General features: G+C 64.2%; 3 protein-coding genes across 3 annotated transcripts; 1 reads left to right on the top strand and 2 right to left on the bottom strand.

Moving 5' to 3' along the window:
* The first annotated feature begins 692 nt into the window (after positions 1–692).
* Positions 693–3,399, top strand: RNF26 (ring finger protein 26). The gene has a single exon (XM_002722714.6). It carries the CDS (start codon positions 1,298–1,300, stop codon positions 2,591–2,593), a length of 1,296 nt encoding a protein of 431 aa, XP_002722760.2. The 5' UTR covers positions 693–1,297; the 3' UTR covers positions 2,594–3,399.
* A 1,582-nt stretch (positions 3,400–4,981) lies between these two features.
* On the bottom strand, positions 4,982–6,733 carry C1QTNF5 (C1q and TNF related 5). The gene is made up of 3 exons (XM_002722715.6): positions 6,579–6,733; positions 6,158–6,413; positions 4,982–5,860 (listed from the first exon to the last, which is right to left on the bottom strand). The coding sequence occupies exons 2-3, from the start codon at positions 6,369–6,371 to the stop codon at positions 5,343–5,345; spliced, it is 732 nt and encodes a 243-aa protein (XP_002722761.1). The 5' UTR covers positions 6,372–6,413; positions 6,579–6,733; the 3' UTR covers positions 4,982–5,342.
* Positions 6,734–6,917: 184 nt separating this feature from the next.
* Positions 6,918–12,541, bottom strand: MFRP (membrane frizzled-related protein). Its single transcript, XM_002722716.6, has 13 exons — positions 11,529–12,541; positions 11,341–11,443; positions 11,146–11,259; positions 10,842–11,015; positions 10,496–10,709; positions 9,963–10,093; positions 9,706–9,831; positions 9,421–9,497; positions 9,020–9,168; positions 8,455–8,585; positions 8,229–8,360; positions 7,613–7,740; positions 6,918–7,523 (listed from the first exon to the last, which is right to left on the bottom strand). The coding sequence occupies exons 1-13, from the start codon at positions 11,583–11,585 to the stop codon at positions 7,299–7,301; spliced, it is 1,761 nt and encodes a 586-aa protein (XP_002722762.3). The 5' UTR covers positions 11,586–12,541; the 3' UTR covers positions 6,918–7,298.
* Positions 12,542–13,202: the final 661 nt, after the last annotated feature.

Genomic DNA, 13,202 nt, shown 5'->3' with positions numbered 1-13,202 from the left:
AGCAGCGTAGGGCTGACGCGGAACCCGCAGGGGAGTCTCCGTAGACTCGTATTCGGGACGGCGTCTCCAACACGTTCAGGGTATTAAAGAAATGGCCAGCTTCCGAGGGAGCCCCGAGCCCGACCCCCAGCTGCAGTTGCAGCGCACGCAGTGCTGGGCGCCCGCTAGGGAGCTGAGCCGCCTCCCGCCTGAGGACGAGGAGATCATGCGGGAGTTCTGGAAAAACCTGGAGAAGCCAGTTTGGAACAGCAGTGTGGAACCTCCGGAACAGTCTGTGCGCCTCGCGAGCGGCTGGAGAACAGGCAGTGTTTACGTTTGTTGTGTGAACGGCGCGCTGCAGGAGTGGCGTGAGTGACAGGTCGCAGGTGTGGAGCGACGAGGAGCAGGCGGCGAGCCCGAGCGGGACGCCCAGGCAGCCAGCTCCGACCGCAGCCTGCCGAGCTCAGGTTCCGGGCCAGAGGAAGCACGAATTAGCTCTTAGCCAAGTCCGAGGTCCGGCTCTTTTAGGTGACGGGGCTAGGGCGGGCCCAGTTCGACGCTGTCCGTCAACGGACCAATCACCACGCCGACGGGGGCGGAGATTTTAATACGCCTCCACCCCCTCCTTTTGGAAAATACGTCTGTTTGGGCGCTGTTCAAACGGACCAATGACAGCTCGGCGTCCTTCCGGCTGGCCCTCTCCGATTGGCCGGAATTCGTCGTGCCCCTCTCCTTGTCACGCCTTTTGCCCCACCCCTTCGGACACAAGATGGCGGCGCCCAGCGGAGTAGAGGCTGCGTTTGGGGTTTGCTGAGACTGACTCCCTCTCCCCCTTTCCCTTTGGGCGCAAAGCGCCGCGAACGGGAGGACAGGGGCCGGGCGGGGACAGGGGCATCTGCGTAGCTGGACCTGCGCCCAGCCTGCGCCGCCCCCACCCGGCCCCGGCCCCGGCCCGGCCCGATCCCATCCCATCCGTTCCCGGTCTCCTCCGCTGACCCACTGCCCGGCTGTGGTACGCCACACTAGGCCTGCAAGGCTGGGGTGTCTCCTCCAGCCCGCCTCGCCTTCCCTTTAGAGATGCTTGGTCTCTTCCCTCCCAGCCAGCCCGCCTTCGTAACCGGGCGTCTTGGACCGGCCCCTGGCCCCTCTTCCCTCTACTGAGACTGCACTTAGTGCAGCCCACATCTCCGTCATATTCTGGGTACCCCCTGGGTCAGAGACCGCTCACCTTCCTTCCAGATCCCTGAGCCTCCAACAATATTGACAGCCTTGACAGCGCCGTCCACCGAGGAGACAGACTAACTTCCGGAGCCCCATCATGGAGGCCGTGTACCTGGTGGTGAATGGGGTGGGGCTGGTACTGGACGTGCTGACCTTGGTGTTGGACCTCAACTTCCTGCTAGTGTCCTCCCTCCTGGCTACCCTGGCCTGGCTCCTGGCCTTCATCTACAACCTGCCGCACACGGTACTGACCAGCCTTCTGCACTTGGGCCGTGGAGTCCTGCTTTCGCTGCTGGCTGTGGTCGAAGCCTTGGTCCGGCTCACCGTTGGGGGCTTGCAGGCGTTGTGTACTCTGCTCTACAGCTGCTGTTCTGGCCTGGAGAGCCTGAAGCTCTTGGGACACCTGGCCTCACACGGGGCACTGCGGAGCCGGGAGTTACTGCACCGGGGCGTGCTCAGCGTGCTCTCCAATGGTCATGCACTGCTGCGCCAGGCCTGTGACATCTGTGCCATTGCCATGAGCCTGGTGGCCTATGTGATCAACAGTCTGGTCAACATTTGCCTCATTGGCACTCAGAATCTCTTCTCCCTGGTGCTGGCCCTGTGGGACGCAGTGATGGGCCCTCTGTGGAGGGTGACAGACGTGGTGGCCGCCTTCCTAGCCCACATTTCCAGCAGTGCCGTGGCCATGGCCATCCTCCTGTGGACCCCCTGTCAACTAGCGCTGGAGCTGCTGGCCTCATCTGCCCGCCTCCTGGCCAGCTTCGTGCTTGTCAATCTCACTGGTCTGGCGGTGCTGGCCTGCGTGCTGGCAGTGACAGTAACCGTGTTGCACCCAGACCTCACCCTCAGGCTGGCCACCCGGGCTCTCAACCAGCTCCAGGCCCGCCCATCCTACCACCGGCTCCGGGAGGACGTCGTGCGGGTGTCTCGCCTGGCGCTGGGCTTAGAAGCCTGGCGCCGAGTCTGGAGTCGCAGCCTGCAGCTGGCGAGCTGGCCAAACCGGGCAGGGGCCCCTGGAGCCCCCCAGGGGGCCCCTCGAAGGGTGTCAGCCCGGCCCCGGGCACAGGATCCTCCCCCTGAAGCAGGGCTCAGATTGGAGGCCGAAGAGGAAGCCAGGAGTCTCCGAGCGGCACCTGCCTGGGGCCGGGAGAGGCTCAACGAGGAGGAGCCTGCAGCCGGCCAAGACCCCTGGAAGCTGCTGAAGGAGCAAGAGGAGCGGAAGAAGTGCGTCATCTGCCAGGACCAGAGCAAGACGGTGCTGCTCCTGCCCTGCCGGCACCTGTGCCTGTGCCAGGCCTGCACCGAGATACTGATGCGCCACCCCGTCTATCACCGCAACTGCCCGCTGTGCCGCCGGGGCATCCTGCAGACCCTCAATGTCTACCTCTGAAGACCCCCACCCTGCCTGCCCACCCCTCTGTGCTCCACGCAGGTGCCTGCGCTGGGCCAGCATTCGCACCCCTTCTCCAGATCCTGGCCTGAATCCCCACCAAGCCATACACCTCGGACATGGAGATGGGACACTCTGGGTGGGGGTGGGTGCCCTGGATGCCGAGGGTGGTGAGTGTGTCACTATGCAAGGGCCCTGGGGCTGCTGAGCCCACAGCCCGTTCAGGGCCCAGCCTCTGGGGCTGCCCCTCTCCGCTTCTGGTGTTCCTGTTGGGGTTGTGTAGATCCTTTCCCTGTTTCCTCCCCACTCTGCCCCCAGCTTCTGCGGCCACAGCACATCAGTATCGTTTGGGTGTTTTGGCAACTCAGGGGTCTTGGAATGGTCCTGAACCTGTGTGCAGCCAGAACCCCTGTGCCCGGGTAAGGCTTGCGGGGAGCACCTCTCAGGTGCCCCTAGGGCCACTTCTGCCTGCCGTGATCTTGCGAGGCACCTTCCCAACCCAATCTGAAAGCTGGGATCAGTTAACCCTGGGAGGTGGGTGCCTGTGTGTGCACCTGCACCTGGCTTTGGGACCACACTGGCTTCACAGGGAGCCTCGGGAGGGCTGACCCGGTTTCTCCTCGTTCCCGTCTCCCCACGTCACGTCGAAGGATGGCGTTTCTCTTCTGTCTGATCCTCCCCGGTGCTGGGGAAGGCAGACTACACATTTCACTAGGGTCCAAACACAGAGACGGCTGTCTTCAGAAGCAGCTCCCCGAGGGGTCCCGCCGGCCCAGTTTCCAATAAATAAAATTCTGTTGACAGTTCTCACAGCCTCTGTGTGCATCTGCACGGGAACAGCAGCGGGTCCTGGGGGTGGGCTTAAACTGGGAGGGGGGAGGAGAGAAGAAAGGCTGCCGGGTTCACTCTGTCTTCACCATTGTTGCCAGGGTGCAGCGCCCAGGGAGAGGGATGCAAACTCTCTCGCTCCTTGAGTCAGCCTTCCCGGCTTTTCCTCTGGTGCCGGGCTTCCCAGGAGCTCTGGGTGGAATCCAACCCACCCTCTGCTCCCCGGAGGCGCTGGTGCTTGTCAGAGTCTGGCGCCGCAAGACCTCCTGGTGGGGAGCAGGCTGTCCCCTTAATTGTATGTTAGGGGTCTGGAAGCACAGCGCCTGGGCCCGCCTTCTGGGAGGGGGCAGGGGAGGAGGCTGAGAGGCCCCTCCACCTTCTCTTGGGGTGAGAGGTTGAGCCCTCTGGGAAACTGGATTGGAGGGGAGGTCCCCCCAGCCCCTGCCCCCCCTGGGTTGCAGAGGGGGGAGCCTCAGACTTAGTGACTCTGCCCACCCCGAGATGCCCAGCACAGTGAGGGAGAGCTCCCCACATCCACCTTGAATCTGGAGTCCCAAGGAAAGGCTTGGTGCTGTCTCCCTTCCCCCAACCTGGAGAGGGGGCTGAGCAAGGGGAGGCCCAGCTCCTTCCAGGCTTTGTTTAATGTGGGGATAAACATTGTATGAAAGGAGATAAACTTCCTGAGCCAGGAGCAAAGGACCCCCTTTCCCTCCACCCCCAGCAGAAATTCCTTTGGCAGACCTCAACACCCTTCCTCCCCCTAATCTGGGAGTCGGGCTCCAGCTACAGGGTCGTTGCTGCATTCCGGAGCTGGGGTGCCCCCTGGCGGTCATCTCAGAAACGGCCTGTTTCTAGACACCAGCAGTGCTGGAGACAGCCCAAGAGCTTCCCAGTCATCTAGGGACCAGGCGAGCAGCCAGAGCAGCCACGACTGAAGATCCCGGCCTCTTTTCTGTTGGGTCAGGGAAGGGCATGTGTGCTGACGACAGCCCTGCCTGGTGCGTTTGGCATCTGGGAGTAAGAAAAAGCTGCCTCTTTCTCCAAGTGGCCAGCGCCGTGGCCAGGAGGCACCTCCTCCATCAGGCGCTCTTGTTCTCAGCCTGCACAGCCAAGGCAGCAGCTCTGAGCAGCCGCTCCCCGACCTGGGCCTGCTGCCTGTGCCCCTTGCCCCTAGCTCCAGCCCACTTTCAAACTTCCCCTTCTTTAAAAAATTATATTTAAATGTTATTTGACAGGCAGAGAGACATACAGAGAGCGCCCATCCTCTGGTTCACTCCCCAAATGCCCTCAAAGGCCAGGGCCAGGATGAGGCCAAAGCCAGCAGGTGGAACTTAGTCTCAATGACCAGTGCCTCCCAGGGTCCTGGAATGGCCCTGAACCTGTGTGCAGGAGCCTGGGTCAGAAGCTGGAGCTGGGTATTGAACCCAGGCACTTGGTGTTTTAACCGCTAGGCCAACAGCCCGCCCCAAGGACCCTCCCTTCTGTCTGAGCCCCACCACAAATGACCTTCAGAAATAGGGTCCCTCACCCCCCACCACCAACAAGGAAGGCTGAAGCTGATAGGGGTTCTTGTAGATTTACTGAGTGGGCTCTGAAGAAGGGGCCAGCCTGGGGGCAGGAGGGAGGGGGGAGAACACAGAGAAGTAGAGGACGGGGAACTCCCCCCTTGGAGTCCTGGGTCCGAGCAACTGGGGGACCCACCCACACTTGCCAGTGCATGGCACAATCTAGTGGTCTCGGGCAGAAATCCAGCCACTGCCCCATGCTGCCTGCGGTGAGCTCACACGGCCTCGGTTCCCGTTCCTTGTCCACAGCAAGTCCCGAGTCGGTGACAACGTTCCGGGGGGGCCAGCCCTCCCGGATGACAGATGACGTGGCTGTTGTCCTCTGGGAGTCAGCGTGACTCACTTTCCAGTGGGCACTAAGCAAAGACTGGGGAGCTGTGCCAGTCAGAGTACACCAGAAATCCAGAGAAGGTGCTGTCTGTCTTGATGCTGGCATAGATGCCGATGTAATCGCCCACACCCACCTGCACCCACACCTGGTCCTCGGGCTCCAGTCTCACCATAGCACCCCCTGAGAGCGAGGCGGGCTTGGGCCACCCCCCAAAAAACTGGAAGAAGGAGGCAATGGATTCGCCATTCTTCACCAGATCGAACTGCAGGCTGGCCCGGTAGACGGTGGCGTGGACGGCAAAGTAGTAGACCCCCGGAACCTGGCAGGTGAACTTGCCGGTGGCGGCGTCGTAATGGCCCTGCTCGTTGATCAGCACGCGATCGAAGGGCAAGGGCGCGTCGGCCGGCGGAGGCACCCGGCTCTCGGAGCGCTTAGCGCTGAAGGCGGAGCGCGGGGGCACCGAGCACTCGCCCGCAGGCCCGGCAGGCCCGGCCGGCCCCGCCTCTCCCCGCGGCCCGGGCTCCCCACGCGGCCCAGGCAGTCCTGCGGGAGTAAGGGCAGCGGTGAGCGTGGGCGTGCCGGCCCGCAGCGGAGGTCCGGAAGGGCGACTCTAAAAGCCCCCTCTCTGGCCCATCCTCCGCACCTTTCTACAGGTGGCCCCAGAGGGTCCCCGGAGTGCTGGCTCCCGCCGGCTGACTCACTTCCGTCCACCCTCCGCCCCACCCACGTCGGGAGAGAGGAGCGCGCCCTGGTGCGCGGGGCCGGAGGACGCGGGAGGGCGAGCGCCCGGCCGCGCCGGCCCCGACGTCCCCATGGACGGCCGCGAAGGTGTCTCCTTACCCGGCCTCCCGCCCTCGCCTTTCTCGCCCGGAACTCCGGGCGCGCCGTCGCGGCCATCGCGGCCGTCGCGCCCAGGCAGGCCCTGGCTGCCGTGGTGACCCGGGGTGCCTGGGAGGCCGGGGTGCCCCGGGCACAGGCTGGGGATCTTGTTGTCGTCCAGCGGGGGCGAGCCGGCCGCCAGGCCCAGGAGCAGCAGGGCGAGGAGCAGCCTCATGGCGCCGGCACCGGGAGCCCGACGGCGGGGTCCTGTCCTAGTCTGCGGGCCGGGCAGGACTGGAGTCGGCACCCACTCTCGCGGCCCCGGCACGGCCCCGTCGGTCCCCACCCCGCCCCAGCCCCGAGGACCCGGGGAGCACCGCGAGGGGGGAGGGGAGGCCGCCTGCCCGCCCGGCCCTCTCCCACCCGCCTCAGCGGGGCTCACCCTTCGCTGCTCTCCCGCCGACGGCTTCCTGCGACTCTCCTCGGGGGCCTGCTCCCGGCCCTGCGCTGCTCCGCGGCCAGGCGCCCGCTGCCCTCGCGGGGTTGCTGGTCCCGGTCCGCTCGCCGCCGGCCCGGCTCTGCTCCTCCCAGTCTCCGAGAGGAAACCAGTTGTTCAGGGGCCAAGAGCTCCGGGCCGGGAAATAGCAGGGAAATAACTCGTGGTGTCGCCCGGCGGCCGGCCAAAGTTTGGGGGAGAAGGGAGGGGGAGAGAGGCTTGAGCCGGGCCCCGGGAGAGGCAACCCGCAGGGCGCCTCCCGTTCCCGGGGGCAGAGCGCAGTGGCGCCGCCGCGACCAAGAAGGGGAGAGCGGGCGCTGCGGGGGGTCGCAGCGGAAGGGGGGCGGGGAGGAGCTGGGGCAGAGATCCGGACCCCCGGGGTTAGAGCAGGGCACCCACGTGATTGCCGAATGAGTGGGAAAGTCAGAAGGTGGGTGGCAGAGAACTTGAGAAGGCAGAGGGCAGTCAGGGCCCTGGAGGGAAGCGGTGTGGGTTGTATGAGGACAGGGGCAGGGAAGGGGGGAGGGGGCTGTGGATTCCCCGCTGCTGCTGGGAGGCCCAGAGAGGGTGAGAAGAGCCCAGGCTGGTCCGCCTCCCCCACCCTGCCCGGCAGCCTCTTAGGCAAGGGAGGACAGGCAGGCTGAGGGCAGGGGGTCCGCTTCAGGGTCACGGCTGGGCGCAGGCTTCCAGGCCAGCTGCCTCAGGCAGCCTGTTGCAGTTGAAGGGCCAGGGGGTACCCAGGAGGGCCAGGCCAGACTGGCACTGGCGCTCCGCCTCCTGGCAGACAGAGCGGCAGGGAGGCAGGACGCTGCCCAGCGGGGTGCAGCGGGGCACCAGCAGCCCGCAGAGGAGCCGCCGGAAACTCTGGTAGCAGGGTAGACTGGTTAGGCTCTGCAGAGGGCAGAGAGGCGTCTTCAGTGCTGGTCCCCAGGTTCCCTGCCCTCCCTGTGGCCTCCCTCCCCATCTCTGGGCCAAGGCACCTTGTAGCCTCGGAGGACTTCTACCACCTCCTGCTGGGTGGCCATGCCCACCCAGATGTTAGGGAAGGCCGTGGTGTTGTAGCTCAGACCCACGCACATCTCCACCTGGACGGGCTCACAGGCCAGCTCTGCGGGAGGGAGGGGCTGCTCACTGGCTGTTCGGCCTGGGCCGCTGGGGTTGCGGGAGTCCAGGAAGGTAACAGGGTGAGGGCTTTGCCTGTGTGGAGGGTCCCCGTGAAGCCCTGGGAGTCTGCTCCAACATCGCTCATCAGCCCTGGGCGTTGAGCTGGCGTCTCTGTGACCTCAGGAAGCACAGGCAGGGACGCAAGCCCCTGCTCCCCATAGCATCTCACCTTCGCCTTTGAGCTCTGCAGAGGGACTCCGTGTGTCAAGGTGCAGGGTTCTCGAAGCCCCAACTCTCGACTCCCCGATCCCCATGTCCCTAAGGACCACTGCCACCACCAGCCAAGAGTCCCGAGTCAGGACGGTGAGGCCCAGCGGCTGCTCGCCCCTGCCCGAATCAGGGAGGTAGGGTGGGTGGTAGCTCGGGTGCCAGGGCGTGTCTGCGACTGGGCACCCAGCCCGTGTAGGGATCCCGGGTGGGGCCGGGCCTCACCTGGCGGTGGGGCCAGGGGACTGCTGCAGTTGTCACCGCTGCCACCTGTGCAGTCTCTCCACATGTCGCACACCCACTGCAGCCCCTTACACTCTCCGTCCCGGCAGGAGGACTCTCGGCGCCCACAGGGGTCTGTAGGCATGGGGCGTGGCAGTGCCTGTCCTGTCCCCCCCCCCGCTGCCCCCCCCCCCCGTGCCGTCCACTCTCTGGGTCCAGGGGCACCTACTGTCTGTGGCATTGAAGGCCTGGAAGGTGGCTGAGAAGCCCCCGCCGCTGACGCCGTGGTCTGTCCTGAAGAACACAGCCAGCTCCCAGTGCGAGGACAGGAGGCGAGGGGGCGGCTCTGTCCCGCAGAACCTGCCCGAAGCGGTGGAGAGCCATGGGCCCCTGGCTGCAGCCTCCCGCAGGCTCGCTATGAGCCGGGTGCTCCGGGCCAGGCCAGAGGTGAGGGGAGACACAGTGGCTGACTCCCAGAATTCAGCGCCAGGGAGGAAATGCTGGTGGACAAAGTGGCAAACTGAGGCCGGTGTGTGTGTGTGTGTGCGTGCGTGTGCGTGTGTGAGTAAATGGCTCCACAGGCTGGGAAGAGCTGGAGGGGAGCTGGAAGAGATTTGGGAAAGGGCCTCCTGGGGACAGGCACGACCCGGCCCCCGGCAGGTGCAGAAGGCAGAAGCATTTGTTTAGGGTGGCTCTGGAGAGACTGGCTTGGAGTGGCAGAGGGCGGAGCTGGGGAATGGCCAGGCCTGAGGGGAGGGGGAGGGCTGAGTCTGGCTCCTTCCCCGACCCTGTACCTGCCCAGGAGGCTGAGGGCCCCTGAGCTGCTGGTCTCATACACCTCCACGTAGGCCACCTTGCACTCGTCCTGCGCTTCCAGGCTGAAATTGTGGAACTGCAGCTCAATGCCAAGACCGGCGGGCACCGAGATGCGCCAGGTGCAGAGCTGGGGAGAGTGCGGGAGGAGCCAGTCACGGGGCAGCCACTGCCCAGTGCGCCTGCACCTCTGTGGCCCTGGACGTACAACGGGCCTTTTAAGTTGTTTGGGCTCAGAGAGGAGTGAATGCAGTGTGGGAACATCTGGGTATACAGTAAGCACTTAAGAATGTTCCCCATCTGGCTTTCTGCAGTACAGAGCAGTGTTTCCCCTGCCCGTGTGCGGCACTGCTGGTCCCCCCTGCAGCCGGGCTGCACTGACCTGGTGGTGTGGGTACTGCTGCAGGTAGCTGGGAGTAGAGAAAGCGCCCTGGAGCCCCGTCAAGTGCCCCCCGCACCCTGTGGAGAGGCAGACAGCTTGTGGGGCTGGCAAGAGAGCATCTTGGCCCTGCCCACAGGGAAGCAAGCTCTGGCTGGGAGAATGGCCAGGCAGGGTGTGCCGATGGGAACGTTGCGGCTTGGGGCCCGGCCAGTGCTGGGGAGCGCAGCCAGAGCCTGGATCAGATGCCTGGAGACAGCACCCGCCCTGCGCCTGGCGGGCCCGTACCCGAGCTCTTGGCGCTGCAGTTGGTTTCGTCACTGCCATCAGCACAGTTGGCAAAGCCATCGCATACCGAGTCGGGGAGCAGGCAGGTGAGCTGGTCACAGGAGAACTCATCGTGGGCGCAGCTCCCTGGGGATGGCATCTGGATTCAGGAACCACCCCCAAAGTCTCCACCCCCTTTTTCCAGGGCTGGGAGTGGCTGAGGGGAGGGAAGCCAGACACTTGCCAGGCAGCTGGGGACACAGTGGCCAAACACTCACCATGCCCGGGGACCACAGCCTGATACCAGGCCTGGAAGCCAGAGCCTTCCACACTGCTGTCGGAGACGAAAGCCACCCTGAGGCGGCTGGCATTGGTGTTGAGTGTGGGAGGCGCTACCCTCCCACACACCCTGCAAGAAGCCGAGAAAGCTGATCAGGCTCAGAGCTCAGAGCCTGCCAGAGCGGAGCAGGCCTGGGCCCTGTCGTCCTGTTTCCTTAACCCCTGAACCGGTGCTGAGCACAGCACAAAGTTTCCTGCACTTTCCCAGGGTGCTCGGACTGCCCCAGCCCCTGTGTGTCAGTCAGCCGTGTAGCATTTCTCCATGGGAATTATTGATAAGAGGCCCATTTCATAGATTAGGAAACTGAAGCCAGAGAGGGGCAGTGACCCTCCCCAGGTTGCACAGCAGAGGGGTGGCAAAGCTGGGCCCCGAGGTCAAGGCTCTTCATTTCCCCCTAGTCCAGCCTCTCCCTTGCAACCCCCTTGCTCTGGGCCCCCGAGAGTGGTTCAGGACAGGGTGCAGAGGGACCACCTGAGGAGGGGGCCTTCAGGCTCTGGGGAGATTTCCAAGCGGTCAAAGAGACAGGAGGCCACACTCTCCATGCTCAGAGCTTCGATCTTGAGCTGTATCGTGTGGTCTGTGGCCACCTGGATGTGCCACACGCAGTGGGCATTGGGTGGGTAAGGGTCCGGGTAGTTGGGGCTGCTGAAGAAGCCCCTTGGGCCAGGCAGGAGACCCCCGCAGGCTGCAGAGATAGAGGTTAGAGTTCAGAGGTCATGAGGTGAGAGGTGCCTTTGCTCCCCAAGGTGCCTCTTCCTGGCCTCCCTCCCCGCTGCCCTGTCAGCCCCCGTCCTGGGAGACCTGCTCTAGTACTCACTGGGGTGGGGTGTGGGACTCACGCCCGCCTGCTGTGGCCGGCCAGGGAGCCCAGGCGCTGGAGAGGCTGTGGTGGTGGTGGGGACGGTGCTGGGGGTGGCGGTGGCAGTGGTAGTGAGGCCCCGGGCAGGCAGGGGGCCGTAGGTGGCCCCAGGTGGAGGTGCAGCCTGCAGCTCTGAAGGCAGGGGGCGGAGGAGTGGCTTTCAGAGGAGCCCCCCAACTGCACCCTGGGAGAGTGCAGGGGGCAGGTGGCGAGGCCCCCAGCGTCTCAGTCTGCCCGCTGCTCCCCAGCGGGCCCTACTCACGGGCCAGGATGATGGCCACCAGCAGCCCGAGCAGCAGGAGCAGCAGGCCGGCGAGCAGGAGCACACAGAGCCAGGAGAAGCGGCAGTCGGGCTGTAGCCCTCGCGGGCGCTGGCCTGTGGCAGCCAGGGTAGCACTTAGAGGGCCCCGGGCCCCCCCACTGTCCTGGCCTTGGGTCCCCCCTATGGGATGGTTACCATGCCAGGGAGCTGGGCTGCTGCAGGGAGCCTCTCCCTGGAAGGCAGGCGCCGGGCAGGGCGGCTCCGCTTCAGGCTCGAAGGCAGGGTTGCAGAACTCAGTCTGAAAGTGAGAGGGGGGTCTGGGAGTGAGGGCCGGGGGCCCTGGGGCGCGGGGCTGGGGAGGAGAGGGCTTCCACGGGCCTCACCTTGCTCTGCTCTGTGGCCTCCACGCACAGGCTGACTTCCTCCGAGTGCTCCTTCATGGCCCGGGGCTCCGCATGGCTGTCTGGAGTCCCTGACACAGCCCTTATCGGGGCTGCCTTGCCTCCCCGCTGCCCTTGGCAGAATGCTTGGGGCTACTGGCTACTCTGTGTCCAGTCGGGGAGGCACAGCGGCCAGAAGGAATTTGCAAAGGCACCAAACGGTCCCTTAATCCAACTCAGCTGAGGGTGCCGAGGTCGAGCCCCTGGCGCAAGGCCGCGGTTCTTAAAGGCACAGGTAGTGGCAGTGGAAACCCATCACTTGGGGGAGGGGGCTGGGACTAGGGGGGCTCCTCCGCCCCTTCCGACCTGCCCAGGTGGCAGTTGAGGGTGCTGGGAGGGAGATGGAACATGGGGCTGACTGAGAAAGGAAGGGAAGCAGGTGCGGCTGCATCCAGGCCCATGCGTCCTCTCCCTGCTGCCATGGGCATGATGGCACCAGCCACTTTGGGCTGTATGACCAGGACAAGAAGAGAGGCTGGTGTGGTTGTCTATCCCTGTGAGCCCCAAGCCCGCAGAAGGATCCAGGATGGAGGAGGGGCGCGCCTCTCAATAGGGCTGGGTGAGGAGAGGCGCCAGGGGCCCCCACTCTGCAGACAGCCTCATCCCTCCACGCCTCTGTCTTGTGGACAATCCCGGCATGGCCCAGCTGTCCTCAGGGAGGGAGGCGGGGGTTTGCCAGTCTGTTTTGCATTAGCTCTGCTCAGGCTGTGTCGGGCAGGGTGGGGGTGGGGAGGCAGCCTGATATTTGTAGAATGTCGGTTATGTTTTGAGCCCTGGGCAAGAGGTCCTACATGGACTTTCATTGTATCACCTTTGAGGCAGCATAGCCGTTTATAAATGGTGGTGCTAAGGTTAAGTTCTTTTTCCAAGGTCAAAGCTCTGTAAGATGCAGAGGCCAGAGCTCCTGGGAGGGGGTAGATGCTAGACTCATGCTATCCACAACTCACCACTTTTTTTTTTTTAAGGTTTATTTATTTATTTGAAAGTCAGAGTTAGAGAGAAGGGGAAGGGGTCTTCCATTTGCTGTTTCACTCCCCAGATGGCTGCAACAGCCAGAACAGAGCTAGGCAAAAGCCAGGAGCCAGGAGCCAGGAGGTTCCTCCAGGTCTCCCTGGGTAGCAGGGCTTGAAACACTTGTGCCATCCTCCACTGTTTTCCCAGGAGCATTAGCAGGGAGCTAGATCAGAAGCAGAGCAGCTGGTGGACTCAAACCAGCACCCATACCCACATGGGATGTCAGTGTTGCAAGCGGCAGCTTAACCCACTGTGCCACAGTGCCCGCCCTCACTTTGTCCTTTTCTCTCCTAGTCTTTGCATTTTTCACACCCTCGCTATAAACCTGTATAATGGGTTGGGGGCAAGAGGGTCTGGGGGCAAGGACACGGGTCAGAAGACGCGGGGGGCAGGGCGTGGAGCCGGGGCTCACAGCCTGGCAGCCCCAGCCCTGTGCTCCTCCTGCTTCTTGCTACCCCTTGAACTTCCTCTGCTTCCTCCCCACAGCCCGGGGACCTTGGCCTTCTTGCCCCACCCCCATGGCTGGCCCCTGGATGCAGCAGGGCTCTTCTCAAAGAGTTCCCTGCCAATCACAGGGACAACATTGACAAGCAAAGGGACATT

This window comes from Oryctolagus cuniculus, chromosome 1 (genome assembly GCF_051225735.1).
Source record: "Oryctolagus cuniculus isolate XC-2025 breed Fujian yellow rabbit chromosome 1, ASM5122573v1, whole genome shotgun sequence".
In the NCBI taxonomy this organism is placed as follows: domain Eukaryota; kingdom Metazoa; phylum Chordata; class Mammalia; order Lagomorpha; family Leporidae; genus Oryctolagus; species Oryctolagus cuniculus.
The sequence above is the reverse complement of the archived record's forward strand: the minus strand, read 5'-3'. Positions and strand labels throughout refer to the sequence as shown.